The sequence below is a fragment of the Talpa europaea genome (genome assembly GCF_964194135.1).
Source record: "Talpa europaea genome assembly, chromosome: 12".
Classification (NCBI taxonomy): Eukaryota; Metazoa; Chordata; class Mammalia; order Eulipotyphla; family Talpidae; genus Talpa; species Talpa europaea.
In genome coordinates this window covers 28,704,468-28,730,007 of record NC_140079.1, presented here as the reverse complement: position 1 = coordinate 28,730,007, position 25,540 = coordinate 28,704,468, and the positions used below count along the sequence as shown (strand labels likewise).

Sequence of the window (25,540 nt, the reverse complement as noted above, 5' to 3'; positions counted from 1 at the left end):
TTCATTTGCATCCTTGAAAAGCATCTGCAGAAGAGGAAGGAAAAGATGGGTGTGAAAACATTTACTCATAGCTCCTCTTCCCACAGCCAGGAAATGCTTGGAAAGCTAAATATGCTGCGAAATGATGGACACTTTTGTGATATCACTATTCGTGTCCAGGACAAAATCTTTCGGGCACACAAGGTGGTACTAGCAGCTTGCAGTGATTTCTTTCGCACCAAACTTGTAGGCCAACCAGAAGATGAGAACAAGAATGTGTTGGATTTGCATCATGTTACAGTGACTGGCTTTATACCCCTTTTAGAATATGCTTACACCGCCACTCTGTCAATTAACACAGAAAATATCATTGATGTTCTAGCTGCTGCCAGTTATATGCAAATGTTTAGTGTTGCTAGTACCTGCTCAGAGTTCATGAAATCAAGCATTTTATGGAATACACCCAACAGCCAACCAGAAAAGGGCCTAGACGCTGGACAAGAAAATAATTCTAACTGCAATTTTACATCTCGTGATGGAAGCATTTCTCCAGTATCTTCAGAGTGCAGTGTGGTAGAAAGAACCATTCCTGTCTGCCGAGAATCCAGGAGAAAACGCAAAAGCTATATTGTTATGTCTCCTGAAAGTCCTGTTAAGTGTGGCACTCAAACAAGTTCTCCCCAGGTATTGAATTCTTCAGCTTCTTATTCAGAAAATAGAAATCAACCTGTTGACTCTTCCTTAGCTTTTCCCTGGACTTTTCCTTTTGGAATTGATCGAAGAATACAGCCTGATAAGGTTAAGCAGGCAGAAAATACTCGGACATTAGAATTACCTGGCCCATCTGAGACAGGTAGAAGAATGACTGATTATGTGACTTGTGAGAGCTCAAAAACTTCCTTGCCTCTGGGTACTGAAGAAGATGTCCGAGTTAAAGTAGAAAGGTTAAGTGATGAGGAGGTCCACGAGGAGGTATCCCAACCTGTCAGTGCATCTCAGAGTTCGCTGAGTGATCAGCAGACAGTGCCAGGAAGTGAACAAGTCCAAGAGGACCTTCTGATTAGTCCACAGTCTTCCTCTATAGGTATAACATCTTCTGTGTTTTTCATGATGCTATAAAGTTAATTGAAGGATTTTTAAGTGCCAATTCAATTAAAAATTTTTGTGGGTCTTTTGGGAAATATGAAGAAGATTAAAACATGGTAATTGGATTTTTTAAATGCTTTTAGTACTATCAGTTTTTTGGTTTTGTTTTTTTTTTCAGCCTACATATTGGGAAGAAAGAATATTGTTTTGACTAAATCTAATGGCACAAAGGCAGATATATTGACAGAAATATATGAATTGTGAATTACTTTCAATGAAGCAAGTATCAATTTAAAAAATCCAATTAGTGTTTTGTTTATTAAAATATTTATTGATAACTTGCTATGTGCCAAACATTGGAGATACATGATTTAAAAAGGCACAGTCCCTGAATCTGAGGATGTAATAGTTTTATTGAGGAAACAGATGTATAAATCAACAATTAGTGCTAATCTAGAGGAATTAACCAAGTGTCAGGGTCATAGAGGAAAGAGCAAGTTAACACTGTATATTTGAGCTGGATCTTAATAAGTATAAGTTTGCCTTGGCAAAGAAATGGCATTTCTTTGCACATGTATAAAAGAGGTGTGGAAGAGCTTTGAATGTTTGGTAAGCAGTGAATTCAGTGCAAAATGATGTGAATAAAACATGGATGCCTGAAAGTAAAGGAAATAATGGGAGACAAGATAAAATATACAGTTGAGTGCTTGTTGTGAAGGGATTGCATTCAACTGCATGTAATAAAATCCCTTCAAAGTGACTTAGACCAAACAGAGTTTTCTTTTTTTATCACATAAAATGCTTAGATAGGAAGTCCAGTTCTGGCACAATGGCTCCACAATATAATCAGTGCCTAGACTCCTTATATATTTGTAGTCTACCATCCTTAATTTGTCCTTTTCACCAATGTACATATGCTGCAAGGTTATAAGATGCTTTCTTCATCTTTAGCTTCATATTCTAGAATAGTCAACACTTATATCAGGAAAACACAGATGTTCCCAGAAAGCCCTAAAATACTTCTGCCAAATTATGTCCTGTGGTCCTGCCTTGCTACAAGGCAATCTGGGAAGACATGCATATTAGTTGCATATGTATCTCCTCAAACAAAATTAGAAGAGAATGGATATTGTTTTCAACTAACAGTATCTGCCACAACTAGGTCAAGTAAGCTAATTGTAGTAAGGAATCTCCCTTCTAGGAGTGAAAAATAAAACATTTATAACCATTTTAAGAAAATTTATTTGACATTGGTACTCAGAGGGTTTGGCTGGGCAGAAACTGAGAAAGTAGTTCTAGTACAGTTGTCTTTGTATGAATAAAGATGCTTAGAGTAAAACTATTTTAAAAATGGGTACTAAAAGATTTTATAAATTAAGACTCATTATTACCTGATGATACAGAATTAATGTAGTAAGGATATAGGAGAGATCAGAATACTCTGGATGACTAGGAAAATAGTGATAACAATTTTATTATATTCTGATATATCTTACAATCAATAATCTTTTACAGTTACAAAGTGAAAATCAATGGAAGGAGGTAGGAACCCAGTTTTAAGAGCAAGCCAAATTACGCTTGGATGATAACCAAGAAATATCATGGCCAAAGAGCTGTTGAAAAGGCAGTATTGTTAAGATCAAAACTGAAGATTTTGGAGCTATTAGCCCTAACACATTGACTCTTAACAGGAAAATTTACGTACAGACACTAAAATCAAAAGACTAAACTTGAGAAATACCTATATTCAGAGAGAATAAAAGCTGACAGTAAAAAGGATTTCTCAAAAAAAACTGGAGAATCAGGAAGGCCATGCTATCTTTGTTAATTTCTTGAATTTTGACTCTACGAGTATCCCAGTGCTGCCAAAACATAGTACCACAAACGGGGTGATTTAAAAAGCTAATTTATTGTTTAACCGTTCAGAACAGATTCTGAAATCAAGGTGTTGGCAGGAGTCATTCTTCCTTTGAAGACTGCAAGGAAGACTCCTTTCTGGCCTTGCCTCTCCCTAACTGGCTGTCACTAATTCGTCTTAATATCCGTTGACGTGCTGTGTCCCTCCAATTGCTACCTCATTCTTAATGTGGCTTCCCTGTGTCTCTATCTCTAATTCCAAATTTCCTTTGTATAAGGTCACCACTTATTTGGTGAAAACCAAAGACAAATATAATTCTGGGTAATCCACAGTTTACTATTTTAACAAAGAAATTCATCTTTTTTTTTTTAAGATTGAGAATTATTACATAAAAAGAAAATGATTTTTATGGGAGAGGTAGTTGGTAAGGTTTTAAGAAATAATTTGATAGTTTTCTCAGTAGCCGTAATGAATAGATGAATTATTGAGGTACTTAGCTAGAAAAATGGTAGAATTACAACATTAGACAGAGAAACAGTACAGGATAATGATTAAAAGTTGAGTTTGACAAATCTAGATTCTGCTACTGATTTCTACCATTTAATAGATGTGTGGCTTTGAGCAAGTCACTTAACTGGAGTTCCTATAACCATAATGAAAGGATAATAGCTATCAAGTATGTCAGTGCCCTCCAGGAAAATACCTATATTTTTAATATCTGAAAATCTCCATCAGTAATCACAAATACACAGGGTTAATTAGTGTGCAACAGGTACATGTAAACCGTATGTCCACTGAAGAAGTAATATCTTAGGGGTAGGCATATTGGGAATTTACATGTTATTCATAACAACAGGAGTGAACCAGTTTTTTGTCCTTTAAAATAGATAAATTTGGGCCTCCCCGTGGTCAGCAGTTGAGAACTGGGTTGTGAAGCTGCCCGTAGCCTCTGCAGCGCCGGTTCGATCCCCGGCCGCAAGGGGAGGGTCCCACATGGCATGCAGACCTCTCCTGCCGCCCGCTGCTCCCCTCAGCAGTGTATTTCATCAGTCTGCTTGTTCTGCTCTCCGCTCTGGCTCTGGTGAATTCTCTCACCCTCCCGCGCTTCTGACTGTACCCAGTGCTTGTATAAATAAATGAATAAATCTTTTTAAAAAAAAAAATAAATTCCAGGCCTCCCTGGTGGCACAAGGGGTTAAGATGCAGCCTATGAAGCTGTTCGCAGCCACTGCTGCACGTGTTCTATCCCTGGCCAGGGAGCTACCCACATGGCGCAGCAGACCTCTCCTGACTCACCCACTGCTCCCCTCGGCAGTGTATTTCAGTCAGTTCGCCTGTTGTGTTCCCCACTCTGTCTCTGGTGAATCTTCTCACCACCCGCCCACACATACACCTCTGGCCTGTACCCCAGTTCTTGTGTGCATAAATAAATCTTTAAAAAAAAAAAGAAATTCCTTCAGTAGAATTAATCAGTTCCTGCAAACCAAGCTGAAATGTACTCCAAAGAGAACCTACTATCCCAATCAGAATTATTAGAAAGATACTTTCTGATTGGATAATCCTTAACCAATAGGATTATAATAACTTCAGCAGAAACATTTTGGTGATGTGAGGCCAAGATCCAGTTGGTTTTTTTTTTTTTTTTTAACTAAGGTTGAGTAATGTGATATGATATGGGGTTCTTAGAAAAGAGTCTACCCTGAAATGTGTTGATTTTTTTAAAATAAATTTTATTTTTATATTCCCCTTACAATTGCAATCCCCTTATTTTGACCTCAATCCCTCCCCTCCCCACCCCCCACCACCCATAGAGTGTCTCTGGTTCATAGTTGTTTGTTGATTTTGATTTTCACTTTCTTATAGTTATTCATTTTCCTGGTCCCTTAAGTTTTCTAGATTCCTGTTATGAGTGAGACCATCCAGTATTTTTCTTTTTCTTTCTGGCTTATTTCGCTGAGCATGATCCTTTCCAGCGCCATCCATGTTGCTGCAAATTGCATGTGTTTATCTTTTTTGAATGCTGAGTAATATTCCATGGTGTATATGTACCACATCTTGATCCAGTCATCTAATTTTGGGCATTTGGGTTGTTTCCAAAGCTTAGCTATTGTAAATAGTGCTGCTATAAACATAGGGGTGCAGGTGCTCTTTGGAATTGATGTTTCTGTGTCCTTTGGGTGAATACCTAGGAGTGGAATTGCTGGATCATATGGAAGCTCTATGTTTAGTAGGTCAAGAAATCACACAGCTCTCCATAGTGGTTGGTCCAGTTTGCACTCCCACCAGCAGTGCAGGAGAGTTCCTTTTTCTCCACATCCTCGCCAACATTTGTTGTTGCTAGTTTTTTTAATATGTGCCATTCTCACTGGTTTAAGATGGTATCTCATGGTAGTTTTAATTTGCATTTCCCTGATAACAAGTGATGTTGAACATTTTTTCATATGCCTGTTGGCCATGAAATGTGTTGATTTTTAAAAAAGATTTATTTATGCATACAAGAACTGGGGTCTAGGCCAGATGTGCAGAGGGTAAGAGAATTCACCAGAAACAGAGTGGGGAGCAGAACAGGTGGATCTACTGAAATATACTGCTGAGGGAAGCAGCGGGTGAGACAGGAGAGGTCTGCTGCACCATGTGGGTTAGCTCCCTGGCCAGGGATCAAACTCATGTCGCAGTGACTGGCAGAAGCTTGACAGACTGAGACTTTTAACCCCTGTGCCACCAGCGAGGCTCCTGTCCTGAAATGTTTAAAGTTTTTACATTTTTGTCAACTGGATCAGATGGAAGATCATAGATCCAGCAGTCTATTCAGAGTAGTAGCTGCAATCTAAAAAAAAACATAGAAGAGTTTTGTTTTTCCCTACTTAGGTGGTCAGAAATAATTGAATGAAGATGAGAGATTGTTTCAGTCATAATAGACAAAATTAGTAATAAAGAAATGAAAAGTCTTGAAGTCAGGGCAGAAGCTATCCACTTTTTAATATAGTAGTCTTCTGGAGAGTCCTCAGAATATGTAATTTAAGGTCTTCTAATGGAATGGGTGGATGTACAGTAGTCAGAAGGATGTGCTATTTATCTTTTAAGTTGGGAAATATGAATCCAGTGACCAACACTTTGAAGTTTTATGGCTGAGTGAGTGGTTGCTATCTGTTCAATTTCTTTCCACTGATATTCTGTGGCAAGTTTTCTCTGGTGACATCTTTTCCAAAATACCAAAGCTTCAGATTTTAGGTCATTTAGAAACTGCTTTGATGAGTATTTTCAAAATGCAATTCATACATATCTGTGGTAAGAGTGTTCAATCATATTACCTGGTAGTATGGTAGAACCTAAGATTTAAGCTAAAATTCCCATTTACAAAAGGTAGCTGCTTATTAACTTATAAGGAGTTAAATTGTGGGTCCCAGAAAGGAGTTATATTACTCTCAAAGCTCTTGGCCATAGTTTGTGCTGTGGAAAATTGAGAGTTGTTGTTGTTTTTTTTTTTTAAGTTTTATTTATTTATACAAGAGCTGGGGTACAGGCCAGAGGCGCAGGAGGGTGAGAAGATTCACCAGAGACAGAGTGGGAAGCAGAACAGGCAGATAGACCAAAAGCAGTGTTGAGGGGAGCAGCGAGTGAGACCGGAGAGGTCTGCTGTGCCATGTGGGTATCTCACTGGCCAGCCGGGAATGGAACCCATGCTGCAGAGGCTGCAGACAGCTTCATAGCACTGCACTCAACTACTGCGCCACCGGGCCCCAGAAAAATGAGTTTTTAAGTGCTTTGATAATCATAGTTTTAGAATTGCACTTGTTCTCTTTATTTTTAATTTTTTTTTAATTTTTTTTTATAGAGGCATGTTTTATTTATTTGTTTGTTTGTTTGTTTTGTTTATACATGCACTGGGTACAGTCAGAAGTGCGGTAGGGTGAGAGAATTCACCAGAGCCAGAGCGGGGAACAGAGCAGGCAGAAGGACCGAGGTACACTGCTGAGGGGAGCAGCGGGCGGCAGGAGAGGTCTGCACGCCATGCGGGACCCTCCTCCGGTGGCCGGGGAGCAGCCGGGGATCGAACCGGCGCCGCAGAGGCCGCGGGCAGCTTCGCAACCCAGCGCTCAACCGCTGCGCCACAGGGGAGGCCCAGTTCTCTTTATTTTTAATGAAGTTTTTGAATGATTAAAAATAGTGTTGAGTCTGAGTAAAAGATAAAACTTTTACAACTATCAGGGAATGTGTCGTCCTGTTACTGGAAAACTGAGTTGGGATCTCCCTAGTAAGGAATACAAAGTTATTTTTTTCCTACCATTACAGCATAGCTGTTTAGCATGAGAAGCTCCCAGTTTACTCTGAAAATAAGCAATAACAAGAACAAACTCATAGTTCATTTGGAGGTTTTTATAGTGTATTTCAGTGGCTCATTCCTATTTGTATCTTACACATAGGCAACATCCATGGCAGTACCATGTAGTTGGCACAGTGTTGACAAACCTCAAATAAGCAATCTTGTTCATCTGAGGAACTCTTCCAAATGGCCACCTGCAACTCCAAATTGCCCTTGGTAAAACTGAATCAGTTGAGAGATTAGTATACAAGTACAGTGAAAAATGCATGAAGGAAGCAGATGTTTGACCTGCGAAAGGTGCAGTTTTAAATTGAGACAACCCATGGGAACTGCAACTATCCATTAAGAGCAATGCTTGTGTAACTTTTTATTTCCTGTGCTTGGGTGAAGGCCATTTGTCAACTATCAGACAAAAACTCCTGATTCTGGGCATATGGAACTAAGTAGAGCGGTTCCTGGGGATGAAAGGACAAAATTGAAGCAGTTCTCATAAAGTTTTTTTTTTTACATATTCATTGAGATACGTTACATATTGTAAAACCCAGTTAAAGTGTACACTCCAGTGGTTTTTAGTATATTCAGAGTTGTGCAGCCATTTCCACAGTTGTAAGTTTTATAGTATTTTCATCACCTCAGAAAGAAGCCTTTTAACCCTTAGCAGTAACTTCTTACTCCTTCCTAGTCTCACCTCCAACTCTAAACAATTTCTGATACACTGTCTCTAAATTTACATATTCTGGTTATTTCATATAAATAGGATCATGTAATATATGGTCTTTTCTGACTGGCTTCTGTCACTTTTCATGATACTTTTAAGGTTTATCTATGTCATAACCTTGTTAAATTTTAAAATGTTCTTCTAGTCAGAAATCTTCTGAACTTGGCTTCCAGGGCCATTTGGGATGGGCCAGTCAGGCTTTTGCCCATCTTCTCATTATAGTCTGTCCTCTTGTAGACAAAGAGTAGATACTAGACAGATCATAAGATCAAGTGTTAGAAGGCTAGAAAAATATGGAATAATGACAAATATGGTTAGATAACCAAAATAGGCCCCCAAAGACTTTAGGAAAATAAAATAAACCCAACAGTGAAGGGCTTTGGTGAAATCCAGTTCACTATGAACTACCTCCTAAGGTAAGGCGGGCAGGTTGCACCTCAAAAGTGGTTTTTTTTTTTTTTCTTTAGGCATTCTTTGCATTTTGGTATAATTTTGAGGTATTTTAATGTCTTTTTCTTTATTTTTTAAAAATATATATAAACACATAAAATAATACAAAGGGATTTTAGAAGTATGCTCTGTTATCAAGATTCCCTGTATAGGTAAAGCAATGAGAACTTCAACTATGTGTCTTCATGGGGCCTCCTCTCCATATCTGCCATTCTTTGTTGCCAGAGATCACCAGGATTTGTGGCAGGAGAGATCACACACCATGGGGTCTTTAAGGCACCTCAGTAAGTGTATGAGGCAGAAATTAATGGAGGATTGGGCTTGCTTTAGGTGATTTTAGGGAGGATTTAAGGAAGTAGGGTTTTTCCTGGACTGGTGATGTCAGAAAGCAAGGATAATTCTATGATTGGGTATCTTAAATACCTAGGAATACAGACTAAAACAAATCTAAAGCAACAATTACATATATTAGCTGGAGAGAAGAGGGGAATATTTGGTTTTTCTGTGATTGCACAGTGACCTTGTTTTTGTCTGTGCTTAAGCAAAATTATGTGTTTTGTTTCAGACCATTGTGGCCTGGTCTCTGATATTGGTATTCTGAAAGATTACTTATGTCCAACAGGAAAACACTAAACCATTTTTGGGGAGGCCGGATCCACTCCTGAATGTTAGGGGCTGCTTTTCTCACATGAAATAAAATATTATATTTAAAACATTTAGAACAGTACTGGCAATGCTCAGCAGTAGATGGCCACTATAATTTTTCACCACCAGAAGGTTTTTTTTTTTTTTTAATTTATGCATACAAGAACTGGGGTACAAGCCAGATGTGTGGGGGCATGAGAAAATTCACCAGAGACAGAGTAGGGAACAGAACAGGCAGATAGACTGAAATACACTGCTGAGGGGAGCAGCAGGTGAGTCAGCAGAGGTCTGCTGCACTGTGTGGGTAGCTCCCTGGCCGGGGATCGAACTCATGCTGCAGTGGCTGCCAACAGCATCATAGATTGCATCTTAACCCCTTGCGCCACCAGGGAGGCCCCACCAGAAGGTATTTTGGAGGAGTCAGGTACTTAATAATGGTTGTTAGCAGCAGAAAATAGGAGTCAGTTTGATGTAACAGAACTTGTGATACAGCCCTCATTGGTGGAAAATCTTTATCTTCTTTGATAAGATACTCTACCATATACAGCTAATTAACTCTGCAAATTAGCTTTTCCATTTCATAAGTTAAGCGTTCTGTTAGGAATTCTTAGACCTTAGCCACTGAGAGCAGAGGAAACTTGAATAGTTTAAGAAATACCACGATATCAGTTTCAGGATAGTGAAAAAAAGTTAAGTGAAAAATAAGATATTGTGATATTAAAGCAGTTCAATTAAAATTCCAATTCTTATAATTTGTGTTATTGGCATCACAGGAAAAAGTTTACAATATTTATTTTTGCCAATGATTGCATAAGTGATGTGACACCATTTATGTGTTATAATGTCCATAGTTTAGATAGAATTCTAAAAGTGTCTTTTATTTTTAACTTTTAATTTAGCTTGGAGTGGCTTTTGTTTTTATTAGCTTTTGGTGCATTTAATAGCCCATGGTCACTCCCAGAGGTCAAGGCATAGCATAATGTGAAATGGATTTAAGAGGGACCATGGGACCATCTGCTAAATGTACCTTTATTCCATTTTAGTTCTTTTTCACCAGCTTATTAAAACAAATCCTTTATATACTAGAATCAATCCAAATTGGAGTATTTTTTATTTCAACCTCATCAAGACTTCCCCTCCTCCTAAAAGTAGTATAACTTCCCTGATGGCAAGGAGAAGATATAAATTATATCAGTTTTCTTGGCCTGCCCAAAATCACACCTTAGCTTTTATGCAAATCTTTGCTTATAAACTGAAATATTACTATAAAACAGGTGTTTTTGTGTGTCTATGGTGACCACTTCCAAATGCTGGAAATTTCCAGTCTGTATCCTAGGACAGATTGAAATGATAATGTTTAAAGTTCACTTTTCTTTAAGGAAAGTGAGAATGAGAAGATATTGACAAATGAAGTTTTTTCTTAAGCAAAATGCAGCATTATCTGTCTTTTAAACCACTTTTCTGTATTAAAAACAAATCAGAATGATCAGGAATAAATTAGAAAGGTAGGCACAGGACAAATGGGGGTGCTGTTAGGGTTAAACATGAACACACATAATCTGGTAAAGAAGTCAAAGCAAGATGTAACACTGCCAAATTTTTAGCTCAGATGATGTTCAAAATTAATTTTGGGGCCTCCCTGGTGGCGCAAGGGGTTAAGCACCACACTATGAAGCAATCGCAGCCTCGCAGCACGAGTTTGATCCCCGGCCGGCCAGGGAGCAACCCACATGTGAAGCAGACCTCTCCTGTCTCACCCACTGCTTCCCTCAGCAGTGTGTTTCAGTCTGCCATTCTGTTCCCCACTCTGTCTCCGGTGAGTCCTCTCACCCCCCGCATCTCTGGCCTGTACCCCAGCTCTTGTATACAATTATAAATCTTTTAAAAAAAAATTTTTTTTTGATTTCTTAAAAGGGATTAGGTTAGTTTTTTGGAAATTTTTATGTAAGTGGAAACTTCATTTTATATAATTTCAACTAATTCAATGTTGCAAAGAAAAAAGTATTTTCATCAGAAGGAACTTCTATTCTGTGTGTCTCTTAGCAGATATTTATTAAATGTTGCATGTATATGATGTTGTATAAGGTGTCAGTACAAAATGTACATTTTTTCATTAAAATATTGCAAACAAAAGTTTGTTCACTATTCATGTACTATACAACTTCAGGCAACTCAAATTTACATGGTATATGCCTATTTGCATGTAATAATATTGACGGAGTTCAGTACCTAATAAGAATAAGCTAAGTTGTTTCTATCTACCTTCCCACTAATAAACAAACACTTAAGAACATATACACACACACTTTTAAAGGTCACTTCAAAAGTGTTTGTAAAGATAGTCAAGCACCTGCCAGGTTAAATTTAGGGTGACAGGACACCTGACCCAGAAAGGTAAGTAGATTTTCTGAACACTAAAAGTTTGAATAATAATTTCAGAGAGCAGTTTTTTCCTAAGATACTTGCCGAAACAAACGGGTTTTAGTTCATCAACTCAAATAAGGCAAGGCCCACAGCATGTGAAAGTTAATCTCAGAAAAGTTGCCCCACACTTAACTAGGTACCCCAAAGTCCTTCTATATCACTAGAACTAAACCTGTTACCCTTCCTCCAGACTCCAGGGGACTGTAGAAAAAACTACCAGGGAATTGGGCAGACTACAAAATGAAAGGGAAAAGGGAAAAACACATCCCTATGTTGTGACCATTGACCAGCTTCTTGCAGATTTATGTCCTGATTATTCCTTGATCAGGTAGGTCAAGGAATCAGTGAATTCGTTTTAGGGAGTGCCCTCCAGGACCCTCACAGAAACAAACTTCTCTGAAAATAGGGTATATTCATCCCAACCTCAGCAAATCAATCCTCTGTAAATCATTTCATGGGCAGCAACCACTGTCAAAAATATCCACAGCATGCAAGGGAACATGACGGAGAAAACCAACTGAGAGGAAAAACAAACAGCAGAAATAAATTGGCATAGCTGTTTGGCATAGTTTTCACAGATATAGGATAAATTTGTTTACTATGTTTAACAAACAAGTTTCAGTAATAATTGCAAAGAGTAATAAACTATAAAAATTAATATAACAGATTTGGGGGAAAAAACCAAACAGGGCTTTTAGGAAAGAAAGAAACATAAAACAAAAATCTTAGTCAACATTTTAGCAGCAGATTGTCCTTAGCAGAAGAAAGGATTTATGAAGAAGATAGAATTAGAGAAATCTGCTTATTGCACAGAGAAAAACTGTATTAATGAAGGTTCTTTAGAAAAGCAATAAATCGGACATAGATTGATATCTAGAAGAGATATATTAGGAGGAGTTCACTCAGGATTATGGAGGCCATCAAGTCCCATAATATGCCAGCTGGAGTCCCAAGAAAACCTGAGCCTGGGGCAAATGGTATTAATTCCAGTCCAAATCCCTAGGCCAGAGAAGCAGGAATATTGTATTCCAAGTTCATAAATAAAATTAGCCATCACAGAGACAAGAGTGGTAGAGACTACAGTGTGGAGAAAAGGAGAAGAGACAGTGACTGGATATTACAGAATTGATGAAAGACACCAGTCTATAGATTAGAGACCAGCAAATCCCAAATATAAATTAAAAAAAGAAACTTAGAATGTTAAGAGATTTTTAAAATGAGTATTACCTTCAGAAGAAATATCTGACAATATTAGCATCAGAAACTAGTGAGATGACATCCTCAATGAGCTGAATGAAAATAACTGTCAATCTAGAGGTATGTACACCGTGAAAATATCTTTGAGAAATGAAAGAAAAATAAGGAAATTTTCAAAGAAAACAAATCATTACTAAATTAAGAATGGACTTCAGTCAGAAATGAGCACAGATGAAGAACTAATATACAAGAAGAAATGAAGAGCAAAGGTAAATATATGGACAGATGTAAATAAACATTGCTTTTATCAAGAAGTAATATGTCTTAGTTTTATCAAAATTAAGTAAAATATCAAACAATAATGTCAGTTGCAAAAGGAAATATGTGGGAAATGGAAGAATTAAGGTGTTCTTAGATCCATACATTATGCAGGAAAAGGTAACAATTTTGTTTGACTTTAGACTTTGATAAGTATGTGCCTAGTTTCTGAAGTAACTAATAAGAATAGGAAAAAATTACATGATTCCAAACTAAAAGAATGGTAGAAATGGGATGATGATTATCACATTCATTCAACAAGCTGATTGTAAAAATGTATAGAGAAATTCAAGGGACCAAAAATAGCCACAATGTTTAGGAAGCACATGAACAAGGTGAGAGGAGTTACTCTACCTGATAACAAGATTTATTATAAAGTTGTAGTAACTACAGATTGACATTAATGCAAGTCCAGACAAGCAGATGGAAGCAGACAAATGGAAACAGATTCATGCATTTATATACAGTTGATACATGATTGAAATGGCACTGCAGAGCAGAGAAGAAAAAACAGACTTTCAATAAGTGTTCAGTCACAAAATCAACTCCAGGTGGATTAAAGACCTAAATGTCAAGGGCAAAATAAATCTTAAAACCTGAGAGATAGGGAAAGATTTTTTAAAACAAGACAAGTTGTAACCATAAAGGAAATTATTTAATAAGTTGAAAATTAAAATTTTGAAGAAACAAGATTTTAAAAACAAGCCATGGAAGAAGAGAAAATATTTATAATGTATCACTGACAAAGAGTTTATTTCTTAAATACGAAAATAACTCATAATAAAAAGCAGACAATAACAAAACTTCAACAGGCATTTCACAAAAGAGGCATTCAATAGAGAGGTGTTCACCCTCAGTAGTAATAAGAGAGATGAAACTCAAGCCACAAGAAATATTACTACATCCCTTCTAGGTTGGCAAAATTTGTAAAAATGCAACAATATCAAGAATTGATGAAGAAGTAGATGAACATGACTCATGTATTGCAGGTGATAATGTAAATTCAGTGAAATCACTTTGGAAAAGAAGTCAAAGATCTATGTATACTATGACCCAGAAATTCCTCCATGTAGGTAACCTAGAATAAACCATTTATACCCATTAAGTTACTTGAACAAGAATATTCACAGCAACATTGTTCATAATAGTCTGAAACTGAGTGAAAAGGATAAATTAATTTTGTGCAGCAACAGTTTGAATTTCATGTACATGTAACAACAGGAATGAAGCCACAGTATTGAATTTATATGAAGTTTGCAACCAGACAACACAAAATTGCTATTTATAATGAAGGTGGCAGACTTTCCCTTAAGGGGCATGATAGTAAATATTTGAGACTTAATTATCAACATGACTTCTGTTGCAACTGCTACTCCCCTCTGCCACTGTAATGTGAAAACAACAATAGATGGTGTATGACTATGTTCCAGCAAGAACCAACTCCTAGTTTATGTGTACATGCAGTTGAGATAAAATTACTTTTAAAAGGAAAGGGGACAGAAGAGAAGGAAGGAAAGGATAACCATAATAGACAAGAGAATGGTTCTCTATTAGGAGGAGGAGGGATTTGTGATCAGAGAAGGGTAAATCACTTCTGAGATTCTGGTGATGTGTTATTAGGACTTCTGCATAAAAGTTGTATGTACAGTGAGTTGTATATCACAATAAAACAAGTTTTTAAAAAATTTTTTCAGTGCTTGAGTAGTGATAACATTTAATTTTATGTGAATTTGTTTTGTTTACCTTTGCATTGCTGTTTCTGAAATTTAGACTTCTAAAAAAATTTCAACAGTAATATAAAACAAGTAAATATATAGAACATTACTATTTTGATTTAATATGATTTGATATACACATCATATAATCTGAGTTTGAGGCTTGTAGCTACAACTTGCAGTTACTACCTTTTTTTTTTTTTTTTTACACCAGAGTATTAACAGCTGTTCTTTTATTCACAGGCTCAGTAGATGAAGGTGTCACCGAAGGGTTGCCTACACTTCAGAGCACCTCTGCAACGAATGCTCATGCTGATGATGATGATCGGTTAGTACTGACATAGTATGTGGTTTTCTTGTGATGGCTGTGCTTGCAACTCTGAAATTCAAGCATTTTATATGGGGGTTATATAGGAAGCTTATTGGGGGGTCTCCCTTGGAGGTGCAGGGGTTAAATCTCAGCACTATCAAGTTATTGCCAGCCACTGCAGCAGTTTAATGCCCAGCAGGCCAGGAAGCTAACCCACATGGAGCAGCAGACCTCTCCCATCTCGCCTGTTCTGCTCCCTACTCTGTCTGAGGTGAATCCTCTCACCCCCTGCACCTCTGGCCTACACCCCAGTTCTTGTATGCATAAATAAACCTTTAAAAAAAAGCTTATTAGGACCCCACTTTAACAATTTTTGGATGAGGTAGCATCACCACATAATAAATTAGACCACCTTCACAAGGGTATTTTTTGGCTTTTCCAAAACTACCCAGGCCTCCACTTTAAATAGTATCTGTATCTGGAGTAGCAAGCTGGACTGCAGGCCAACCCAGTCTACCATCTTTATTTGTAAATCAAGTTTTATTGGAGTATAGCTACACACATTTGTTTCCACATTGTCCATTGATGGCAAAATTGATCATGTGGTATGCAAAGTCAGAAATATTTACTGGCTGACCTGCTATAGAAAGTTTGTCAAATCCTCATCACTATACCCATAATTTTCAAGTTAATCTTCAGATTGTCCCTCCATACTTATTGGTTCCACATAGCTGTATAAGAGGCATTTGAGAGGTAATGTGGTCAAGACCTAACTCTAGACTTCTAACTCCCCTTCAAAGACAACTCCTCCAGTCTTGCTCATCTCATTAAACAGCAAGAGCATCTCCACAACTTCTCAAGCAATATCTCTGGGAATAATTTTATATTCTCCTTTTCATGGCCACCCCATTCTCCTATTTAATCCTTGAGCAAGACTTGTCAGCTCAACTTCTGTCTCCAAAATATATCCCTTATCAGTCCACTTTTCCTTCATCTCTGCTATAATCACCCTACCTCAAAACATGATCATCTTTTGCCATGACTAATGCAGTAGCCTTCAACGAACTTATGATTTCATTCTCCCTTATTACATTCTCAAAATGGCAGCCAGAATTTTTTTTTTTTATTGTCAGGTTATGTTTTTTTTTTTTTTAAAATAGAGGCATGTTTTATTTATTTATTTATTTGTTTATACATGCACTGGGTACAGTCAGAAGTGCGGGAGGGTGAGAGAATTCACCAGAGCCAGAGCGGGGAGCAGAGCAGGCAGAAGGACCGAAGTACACTGCTGAGGGGAGCAGCGGGCGGCAGGAGAGGTCTGCAAGCCATGTGGGACCCTCCTCCGGTGGCCGGGGAGCAGCCGGGGATCGAACCGGCACCGCAGAGGCCGCGGGCAGCTTCGCAACCCAGCGCTCAACCGCTGCACCACCAGGGAGGCCCTTATGTTGCTTTTTTAAGCATTAGTTTCTTAAAACATTCCAGTAAATTCATATCTAAATTTTCTGTGCCTCTTTTAAATCAAATTTTATTGATTTCTATTCATTTACATAATTATAATATTAGGGGTACAACCATACATCAACATGTTCACATGCTTCACCCACCCTCCACTAAAGTTCCAATACACTGTCACATCCTCCACTCTCCTCCTCCCCCTCTTTCCACCTCCTTTCTATGCCTTTTAAGGACTGCATGGTATGACTTCTGCCGCACTCCCTTCAGCCCATTCTCCTTGCATTCTACATTCTAACACTATTACCCTGGAATATTTCATGTTTGTTCATGCTTTGGGCTTTTCTGCTGCTTTAGAATCTTTACTCTGCCTGAAATGCTTTCACCCCTGATTTTCACTTTGATACCTCTTTTTTGACCTCTAGTTCACTTTTTAAATGTCAGTTTTCAAGGAAGCTTTTCCTAGCCACCAGTCTAGAATAAAATAGCACTAATCACTATTCAGTCACCCTGTTTTAATTCTCTGTTCTGATAATATTCCTGGGTATTTATTGACTCTCTGATCACTGAATATAGACCCCACTGTGTGAATGAACTCCTCATAGAGCATGTAGAACAGACTTAAAAACTGTAATTGTTGAATACTTGAAGGATTAAAGGAATTCAAACAAGGTTAACTGTTCTTAAATAGCTACCCTTGGTAGAATAGGTTATTTGAATAAAATTAAATGAATCAGTCATTTGAATAAATTAATGAAAGCTTAAAAAGAATTGTACCTACATTCCTTAATTTCAAATATTAATGAGGTTGTCTGTTCCATACTAGGTACTGTGCTAAATGGTGGAAATATAAAGATGAAATGTATAGCCCTTCCTCTCAAAGAGATCTAAACAATTTGGGGGAAGGGAGAAAGTTTGAAGATAGACAAGTAAACTGATGATTATAAGTGATTTGCATATAGTTCTCTTCTTCTGCATAGGAAGTTAACCTATGCAGGGAAATGACTTCTAGCTAGACTTTATACAATGGATAGTTGTTAAATAGGCAAAGAATGTAGGCAAATAGAAGTTAAGTGTACAAAATGTATGTATATATAAAGAGGACCAGTGCTATAGAATGTGTTTGGAGGGGTATGACAAGAAATGAGACTGGAAAAGAACCCAAAATCCAGATCATGAGGAGTCTTATATACCTTACAAAGGGAGTTTAGACTTTATGTTGAAGATAACCATTGTGGGATTTTAAACAGGGGATTATCTTAATCAAAAGTCACTGTGAAACAGCTGGATGGATTGGTGTGGTACCAAAGGAGAGAGTTTCTCATTCTGCCTTGCACTGATGAGGGTCTAAATTACAGCAGCAGTGAAAAAGAAAGGACCAGAGAAATTAAGGATCCCTAAGTAAATTGATTTTAATATGTTCTGTGGTCATACATCCTTGAATATTAAGATGCTGGCCTTTGGGGCAATACTATTGTTTTTCATTTTGCTATAAATGAAACTTGTAATCCAACAGTTGTTTAAAAAGACATTGTATTTTTTCTTTTGTTCATTTAAAGTTGTGCAGAAATGTTTATTCAACTTAAAAATCAGAGCCTGGTTGCCTTCTTTGGTCTGTTTTTTAGATTGGAAAATGTTCAGTATCCCTACCAACTCTACATTGCTCCTTCTACCAGCAGTACAGAACGACCAAGTCCAAATGGTCCCGATAGACCTTTTCAGTGTCCAACTTGTGGGGTGCGATTCACCCGTATTCAGAACCTAAAACAGCACATGCTCATCCACTCAGGTAATGTCATCTTCCCTATTATTGTGTAAATGAGTGCTCTAAAACATTATTTTAACATTCCAGGTAAATACAGGAAATGGGATTTTTGAGTTTAAAGTATCTAGGAAGTTAAATGAGAACAGATAAGCCTCAGGCATGTTGCTGAAATGGTGCAATATCAGAATGCTATTTGTTTAATACATTGCCATGTTCTGTTTAAAACTTGGAGAGGGAATATATGTAATATTAAATTAAAGATATCAGAGACCTCCCTGGTGGCGCAGGGGTTAAAGACAGAACTATCAAACTGTTGGCAGCCACTGCAGCATGAGTTCAATCCCCAGCAGGCCAGAGTGCTACCCACATGGCGCAGCAGACCTCTCTTGTCTCACCTGCTGCTCCCCTCAGCAGTGTATTTCAGTAGATCTGCGTGTTCTGCTCCCCACTCTCTGGTGAATCCTCTCATCCCCGGCACCCCACACCTCTGGCCTATACCCCAGTTCTTGTATGCATAAATAATCATTAAAGAAATAAATATACTGGCTATATTAGATTTGTATATATGTGTGTGTGTGTGTGTGTGTGTGAGAGAGAGAGAGATGTACCATAGAGATTATAAAGCAAATGAAGTTAAAAGTATACATTGGTGCTCTTTGTACTATTCTTATAACTTCTCTTTCTGTTTGAATTTATTTCCAAATAAACTGATTTAAAGAACTTAATAACAGGGCCTCCTTGATGGCCTAGGGATTAAGTCTCAGAGTTATCACCCTGACTGCTTGAGTTTGATCCCTAGCCAGGGAGCTAACCCACATACAGTGCAGCAGACCTCTCCTGTCTCACCCGCTGCTTCCCTGAGCAGTGTATTTCAGTAAATCCACCTGCTCTGCTCTCCACTCTGTCTCTGGTGAATCCTCTCACCCCCTGCATCTCTGGCCTACGCTCCAGTTCTTCTTTGCAAAAATAAATAAAATCTTTTTTAAAAATTTAATGACAATTTTAATTCTTCAATCCTAAATTTCTCCATGCCCTCATTTAGTCAGCTTTGTAGTTGTTTTGTTTAGTATAAAAAAGATTTTGGGGGCCTCCCTGGTGGTATAGTGGGTTGAGCGCAGCACTGTGAAGCTGTCCGCAGCCTTTTCAGTGCGGGTTCGATTCCCGGCCAGCCAGGGAGATTCCCACATCGCGCAGCAGACCTCTCCTGCCTCTCCCGCCATTCCCCTCAGCAGGGTCTTCGGTCCATCTGCCTGTTCTGCTCCCCAATCTGTCTCTGGTGAATCCTCTCACCCTCCTGTGCCTCTGGCCTGTACCCCAGTTCTTGTACAAAAATAAATCTTTAAAAAAAGAGAGATTTTGGACAAATGATGTATAACATATTTGAAACTTAAGTTCAGTGATCACATGAAGGCAACAAAATGCTAGTGGGTAAAACACTGACCTCTGATGAAAAGGAATCTTTGCTACCGTTTGTCAGCTATATTATCTCACTTCTCTGTACATAGTTTTATGGTCCCAGACCTAAAACCAATTCCCTTTGACATTGTTAAATCAACAGATTGTATTTTGAAGATTTTTAATTTTTTGCCAAGAATGAGTTGGAGGGGATTATTAATATACTTTCCAAGTTATATTGATTTCTACACATTTTCTGTCACTACTAATTACTCAAAAACCCAATTCATCAAATAATAGTTCTGTCATGATAATTATATTCATAGATGTTAAAATTTTCCTTTTTTCCTTCTCTCTGCTCTCTGAGGAAGGAAAAAAAAAGGTTTCTTACCTTTTCTATGCAAAGGGAAATTAGGTTGTTTTAAATAGTGCTTAAATTATGTTTTGAAATACCTATGTTAGTTTACACTTTCCTGTTGTGTCTTTCTTCCCTTGCTTAACCCCCTTTTTTTAGGAGTAATGACTTTTCAATGTTGTGTGCCTTTCTGAAATACTGAATTAGAATTTTTGCTAATTTTATATTGAAACAAAATTACAATGAAAAATTTAGGGGGTTTATGACTTAGCAGTTTACTTTGTTTGTAGATAACATTTTGTCTTGCTTTATTTTATAGGAATTAAACCATTTCAGTGTGACCGCTGTGGGAAAAAGTTCACCAGGGCATACTCGCTAAAGATGCATCGCCTAAAGCATGAAGGTAAACGCTGTTTCCGGTGCCAGATATGTAGTGCCACTTTCACTTCCTTCGGGGAATATAAACACCACATGAGGGTTTCCCGGCACATTATCCGCAAGCCTCGGATTTACGAGTGCAAAACATGTGGCGCCATGTTCACCAACTCTGGAAATTTAATCGTGCACCTGAGGAGTCTGAACCATGAAGCGTCAGAGCTAGCAAACTACTTCCAGAGCAGGTGAGGTGCACAACGAAAACCCAACCAGGAAAACTTCTTTCTAAACTCTCTTTTCCTGCTTTTAGGGCAGCCTGCTGTGTTTTTTAATCAGGTTGCCAGCTAATCAGTCACATTCCTTTTAAATTCCCACTGTCATACTCTGATCTCCTGATCTGATACAATTTTGCTGAATCTTCTAAGTATATATAGTTACAAATATTTTTTTGGCTGGTTTTAGAAATCTTTTCCTACAGAAGTAGACTACTTACCCTCTTTGTATTGTTTTAATAATATAAGGTTAAAGTATTCCATAGTGGATCTTAAATAGACCTCATTGGAAAATTTACCATGTCAAGTGATACTTAGTGATATTGGATTACATCAGACTCTTTGGACGTTAATAAATCCTTTTTAACTCTATGGTAAGGAATATACATTTATCAATAAGAAATTTCAACAACATTTACTATAGTGGGTGTGACTATTTAGATCAAATGAAGATTTCCCTTTCCTTCATTTTAGAGCATCATGTCTTTAGTATCATTTTTATTTTTTGATAGAGTTGCCTTTCTGATTTGTAGGGTATCCAGGTAGATCAGGTTCTAGCTACAGCTTTGCACTAACAATTTTTGTAACTGAATATATCGCTTTATAGATGAAGAAACTTAAAATTTAGAGAAAGATAAAATGTTACCTTCCATATGATTTTTTTAAGATTTTCTCGGGTATAAAATTCTGGTTTTTTTAATACTTTAACAGAATAATACTTCTGTAGGAACCCTTAGTTTCTTTTGTAAAATGAAACGTCGTAAACTTTTGAATTTTAAATCATTTTTATTTTTTAAATCTTACTTTCAAATAAATCCCAAATTAACTCCTGCATAGATTTTCTCTTCAAACTAGACATTCATTTTGTTTAATCATTCCTAAATCTGAGCATCTCGTCACATCACTAAACCTAGATTATGCATATATCGAATATTGTTTGGGACTAGAATAGTGTCCCTGGTAAGCACTCCTCTTGTTTGTATCTTCCCTGTTTCCACTCTCCACTTCTCTTGTCTAACACCTGAAAACTCTTTAGAAAATATAGCATATGGCCTCCCTGGTGGCACAAGGGGTTAAGCACAGCATTATGAAGCAATCCGCAGCCTCTGAAGCATGAGTTCGATCCCCAGCTGGCCAGGGAATAACCCATATGGAGCAGCAGACCTCTCCTATCTTGCCCGCTGCTCCCTCAGCAGTGTATTTCAGTCCATCTGCCTGTTCTTTCTCCACTCTGTCTCTGGTGAATCCCCTCACCCCTGTACCTCTGGCCTGTACCCCAGGTCTTGTATGCATAAATAAATAAATTTTTAAAAAATATATAGCATAAGGTATTTTAAGTTGCCTTTGCAGTAAAGCAGATTTTAATTTTTTTAATACCAGACAATCAAGTATAAATACTGATTATTATGAAATTTAATTGTTATATAAGAGTATTAAAGACATACAATATCAGTAAATTACTTTCTGAGGACTGGTATATAGCCAGTCTTTTGGCATTTATTTCTAAAATCTGATTCAAAAGCAATTTTTTACTGTTTTTCATACTTCAAAGCTAATAGCAGAATATACATAAGTTATTCTTTTACATTTCTCTATATAGATTATGTATAAGGTGATTTGTGCATAAGGATTTAATTTTAAAGACTTAACATACCCAAGAAGTAATAAAAAGCTAGATTTACATATGTCTTAGTGTGTAATCCAAGGAAGGTTAAACATGTAAGTTATTGAGCTTGCTAGTTACATTTGTATTGTATACAGAAACTTCTACATAGAACAAGAAAGACTACTTAGGTGTCCAAATAACACTGAGGGTGGTAATTAATCTTACCTATTATTGGTAGAGAAACTTGCTATACTTTGGTTTTAATGGTTTATATGCTTCACATTAGGAAAGCTTAGAAGTTGAAAATCCCTGAGCTAAAATCTTCATCTGAGAATTGGAGAAATGACAAATCCCAATTTTTTTTTTACAAATCAGGTGTTTTGTTGTGTCTTATTTATTATTGGTTTGAAAATTAACTTTCTGTTTCACCCTTTGCTTCTTATCTAGTGATTTCCTAGTACCGGACTACTTAAACCAGGAGCAAGAAGAATCCCTTGTTCAGTATGATCTTGGAGAACACAGTTTCGAAAGCAACTCCTCTGTTCAAATGCCTGTAATTTCACAGGTCTCCTCGACCCAAAATTGTGAAAGCACTTTTCCTTTGGGGTCTCTTGGTGGGCTGGCAGAAAAAGAGGAAGAAATGCCAGAGCAGCCAAAGACCAGTGCTTGTGCAGAGGCAACCAGAGATGACCCCCCAAAATCAGAGTTGTCTTCTATAACTATTGAGTAATTTCATGGTTGGGCTTCATATTTGGTTTTTGGAAAGTGCCTGTGCTTGGTCTTGTACATTAAGTTTAATTTATAATTTTTTAAACAAAAAAGGGTTTGGGAAAACTTTCCCTTTTTACTTTGTAAGCCCTGCATCTGAAATTGTATTTTTCGTGACTGAGAGGTTGATTCTATAAGTGCACAATAACATGATGTTGAAACAATAGAAATTATGAGATTTAAGGAGACTTAAAATATTTATCAGTTTCTCCTTCCATTGTTAAAAGTATGCTAACAATAGATCATTAGACAAAGAAAAAATTAGGTAATTATTGACCTTCCTGAGATGAAACGATATACCAGAAACAAATTACTAAACAGAATGAGACAAATAACTTGGATAGATATTTGCTTCTATGCACAGGACATTGTACAATATTTTATAAAGTCTATTGTTTTGGACAGTATTTATGGTAAGCTTTCTTAAAAATTATTAGGACAAATACTTCTGGAATTCAGTGTACTCCTTTTTTTTTTTTTTTTTAAGCTTTTTCATTTCTGTTATGATTTTTTCGTGGTGAAAATTTGGTATTGAGATAGGCATTTCCTGTACCTTTATAGTACTATTTCTCCGAATAATCTCTCTTCCATGAAAGAAGGCAAAGAACCATGATCGAGAATAGTCAAACTGTGCATGAAATGACCAGAAATGGAGAATGAAGTATGTAAATCCCGCTTCATGAGAATTCTTTAATGCTGCTTTTCTGACTAAAATTATTGTTTACCTAATCTTTAAATGTTAATGACTGGCTAATTATAGGTCATTTCTATAGGTCATTCCTAAATTAGTTTCCTTTTGCCCCATCAACAGTACTTTCTATTGCATATACTGGTGTGTTACCATATAAAGGAAAAATATTGGAGATAGTCTATATTTTATATATAGGTTTATGTATTGTTGGGGATGATTTTATTGTGCTGTTTTGGACAAAATAAAGAATTCTCTGTTAAAGCTACATTCTTAAACCCAACTAAGATCGTTTAAAAAATTCCATATGACAGCTATACATTGTCCATGTTCCAAAATAATTTTAGACATTGCCAAGTTTATTAAAGCTGTTGGTATATTTTTACACAATGAAAGCAACAATGTAAAAGATTAGAAGACTATAAAATGATCTATGATTCATAAATTTGTTTGGGAAAAAAAGAATTGTTAAGAAATGCTAAAAATCTTAACACCTCTTGCTACTAAAAAAAAAAAAAAACTTCCTGATTTATAGTTGAAATTTATGATACTCTAGGCTGGAGTATACTTCTCATCTGGTGCCCTTACAGCATCACTGATCTTGATCCTTAATATTCATGAGTCCATGAACAATGAACTTTTGAGTAACTCTGTGTCTGTGTATATACCCAAAATTTAATAATTGTGAAAGCACCTGTGATTAACAGTAGAAAAAAAGAAATAAAATGCAGTTTCTTATTTAAAACACAAGATTAAAACTTCATCTAGATGCTAGTCTTCAATAAAATATATTTTTAAGTTATAACAATTTTTTTAAATTGGCTAATTCTATAATTTATTCTCTTCCCCTCCCCACTATGTAACAATAGGTGTATTACCTTCAGGAAAAAACATTTTCTGGTTATGATAGGTTTTCACCATTTATGCTTTTTTTACAAATAGGTTTGAATTATTTTCTGTGACAGACTGATACCTCTTGGTAACAGTACTGTTGTGTCTCACTGGAAAGGTCAGGAATCTTTATTTTTAATGTCTTGTATACTATTTGAAAACTGTTATGCCTACCATTAATCTAAAGCTAATATTTAAAATCTTACATGGTTTAGACAATAAGAAAAATTATGATCTGGAGTAATTGTTACCCTCAGTTCTAAGAGTTATTTAATTAAAATAAAGAAGGAGAAGGGAGGAAAGAAGTAAGTATCATTTGGGAATTTGTTGGTTGAAAGCTTTTTTTTAGCACAATCTGAGAACTCTACATTGAGAGCCCTGCACAATTTTGGCAGCTCTGAGGTATTATATTCTCAGAATGTAAGGTTAAGCTACTGGCAGTTCTTTCCCAAATGGAAATTTTAGGTTTTCTTTGATTATTACAAATTGTACAGATTTCCAAGTTTAAGAAATGTGAAAAGGCTTACATGGTTAGTTGTCTACTCCTCAAATCCTATCAATACAGGTAACTAGTATTTAACATAAAATGATGTAAACATTGCCCTTTTTTTCTTTTCAGTGAGGTGCTTCATTTTTCTTGATACACAGTTTAAGGATATTTAGCGTATGAATCTGTTTTAGGAAACTAAGCTGCAAGGGATAATTGTATATAGTGTTACTTAAATTTATTTAAAGTTCATCTAAGCGAAGGATGCCTGGATGTATAATTTTTCCCAGAATATATGGAAAACATTGCAGTTACATTATTCCACCCATTAGAAATTACCAGTATTATTCGACTTAAAAGAAATTTCCATCTTAGAGTACTTAAGCATAGATATCTTAAGGCCCAAGAGGGTAACTTTGTTGATATTTAAAGGGCTTAAATTTTAGGATGCAGGATAAGTTG

At 36.7% G+C, this 25,540-nt stretch overlaps 1 protein-coding gene across 3 annotated transcripts; it reads left to right on the top strand.

Moving 5' to 3' along the window:
• ZBTB44 (zinc finger and BTB domain containing 44) lies at positions 1-23,672 on the top strand (the record flags this gene model as incomplete). 3 transcript variants are annotated; one of them, XM_084251098.1, is made up of 5 exons in its annotated part: positions 1-1,063; positions 14,958-15,042; positions 18,102-18,265; positions 20,311-20,410; positions 23,609-23,672. In XM_084251098.1, the coding sequence occupies exons 1-5, from the start codon at positions 46-48 to the stop codon at positions 23,670-23,672; spliced, it is 1,431 nt and encodes a 476-aa protein (XP_084107224.1). In that variant the 5' UTR covers positions 1-45. The 3 variants fall into 3 exon arrangements, with proteins under 3 accessions (XP_084107224.1, XP_084107223.1, XP_084107222.1); XM_084251097.1 differs by lacking the exon at positions 23,609-23,672 and adding an exon at positions 22,692-22,974 and having other exon boundaries at positions 18,156-18,265; positions 20,311-20,611; XM_084251096.1 differs by lacking the exon at positions 23,609-23,672 and adding an exon at positions 22,692-22,974 and having other exon boundaries at positions 20,311-20,611.
• Between the last annotated feature and the right edge of the window lie 1,868 nt (positions 23,673-25,540).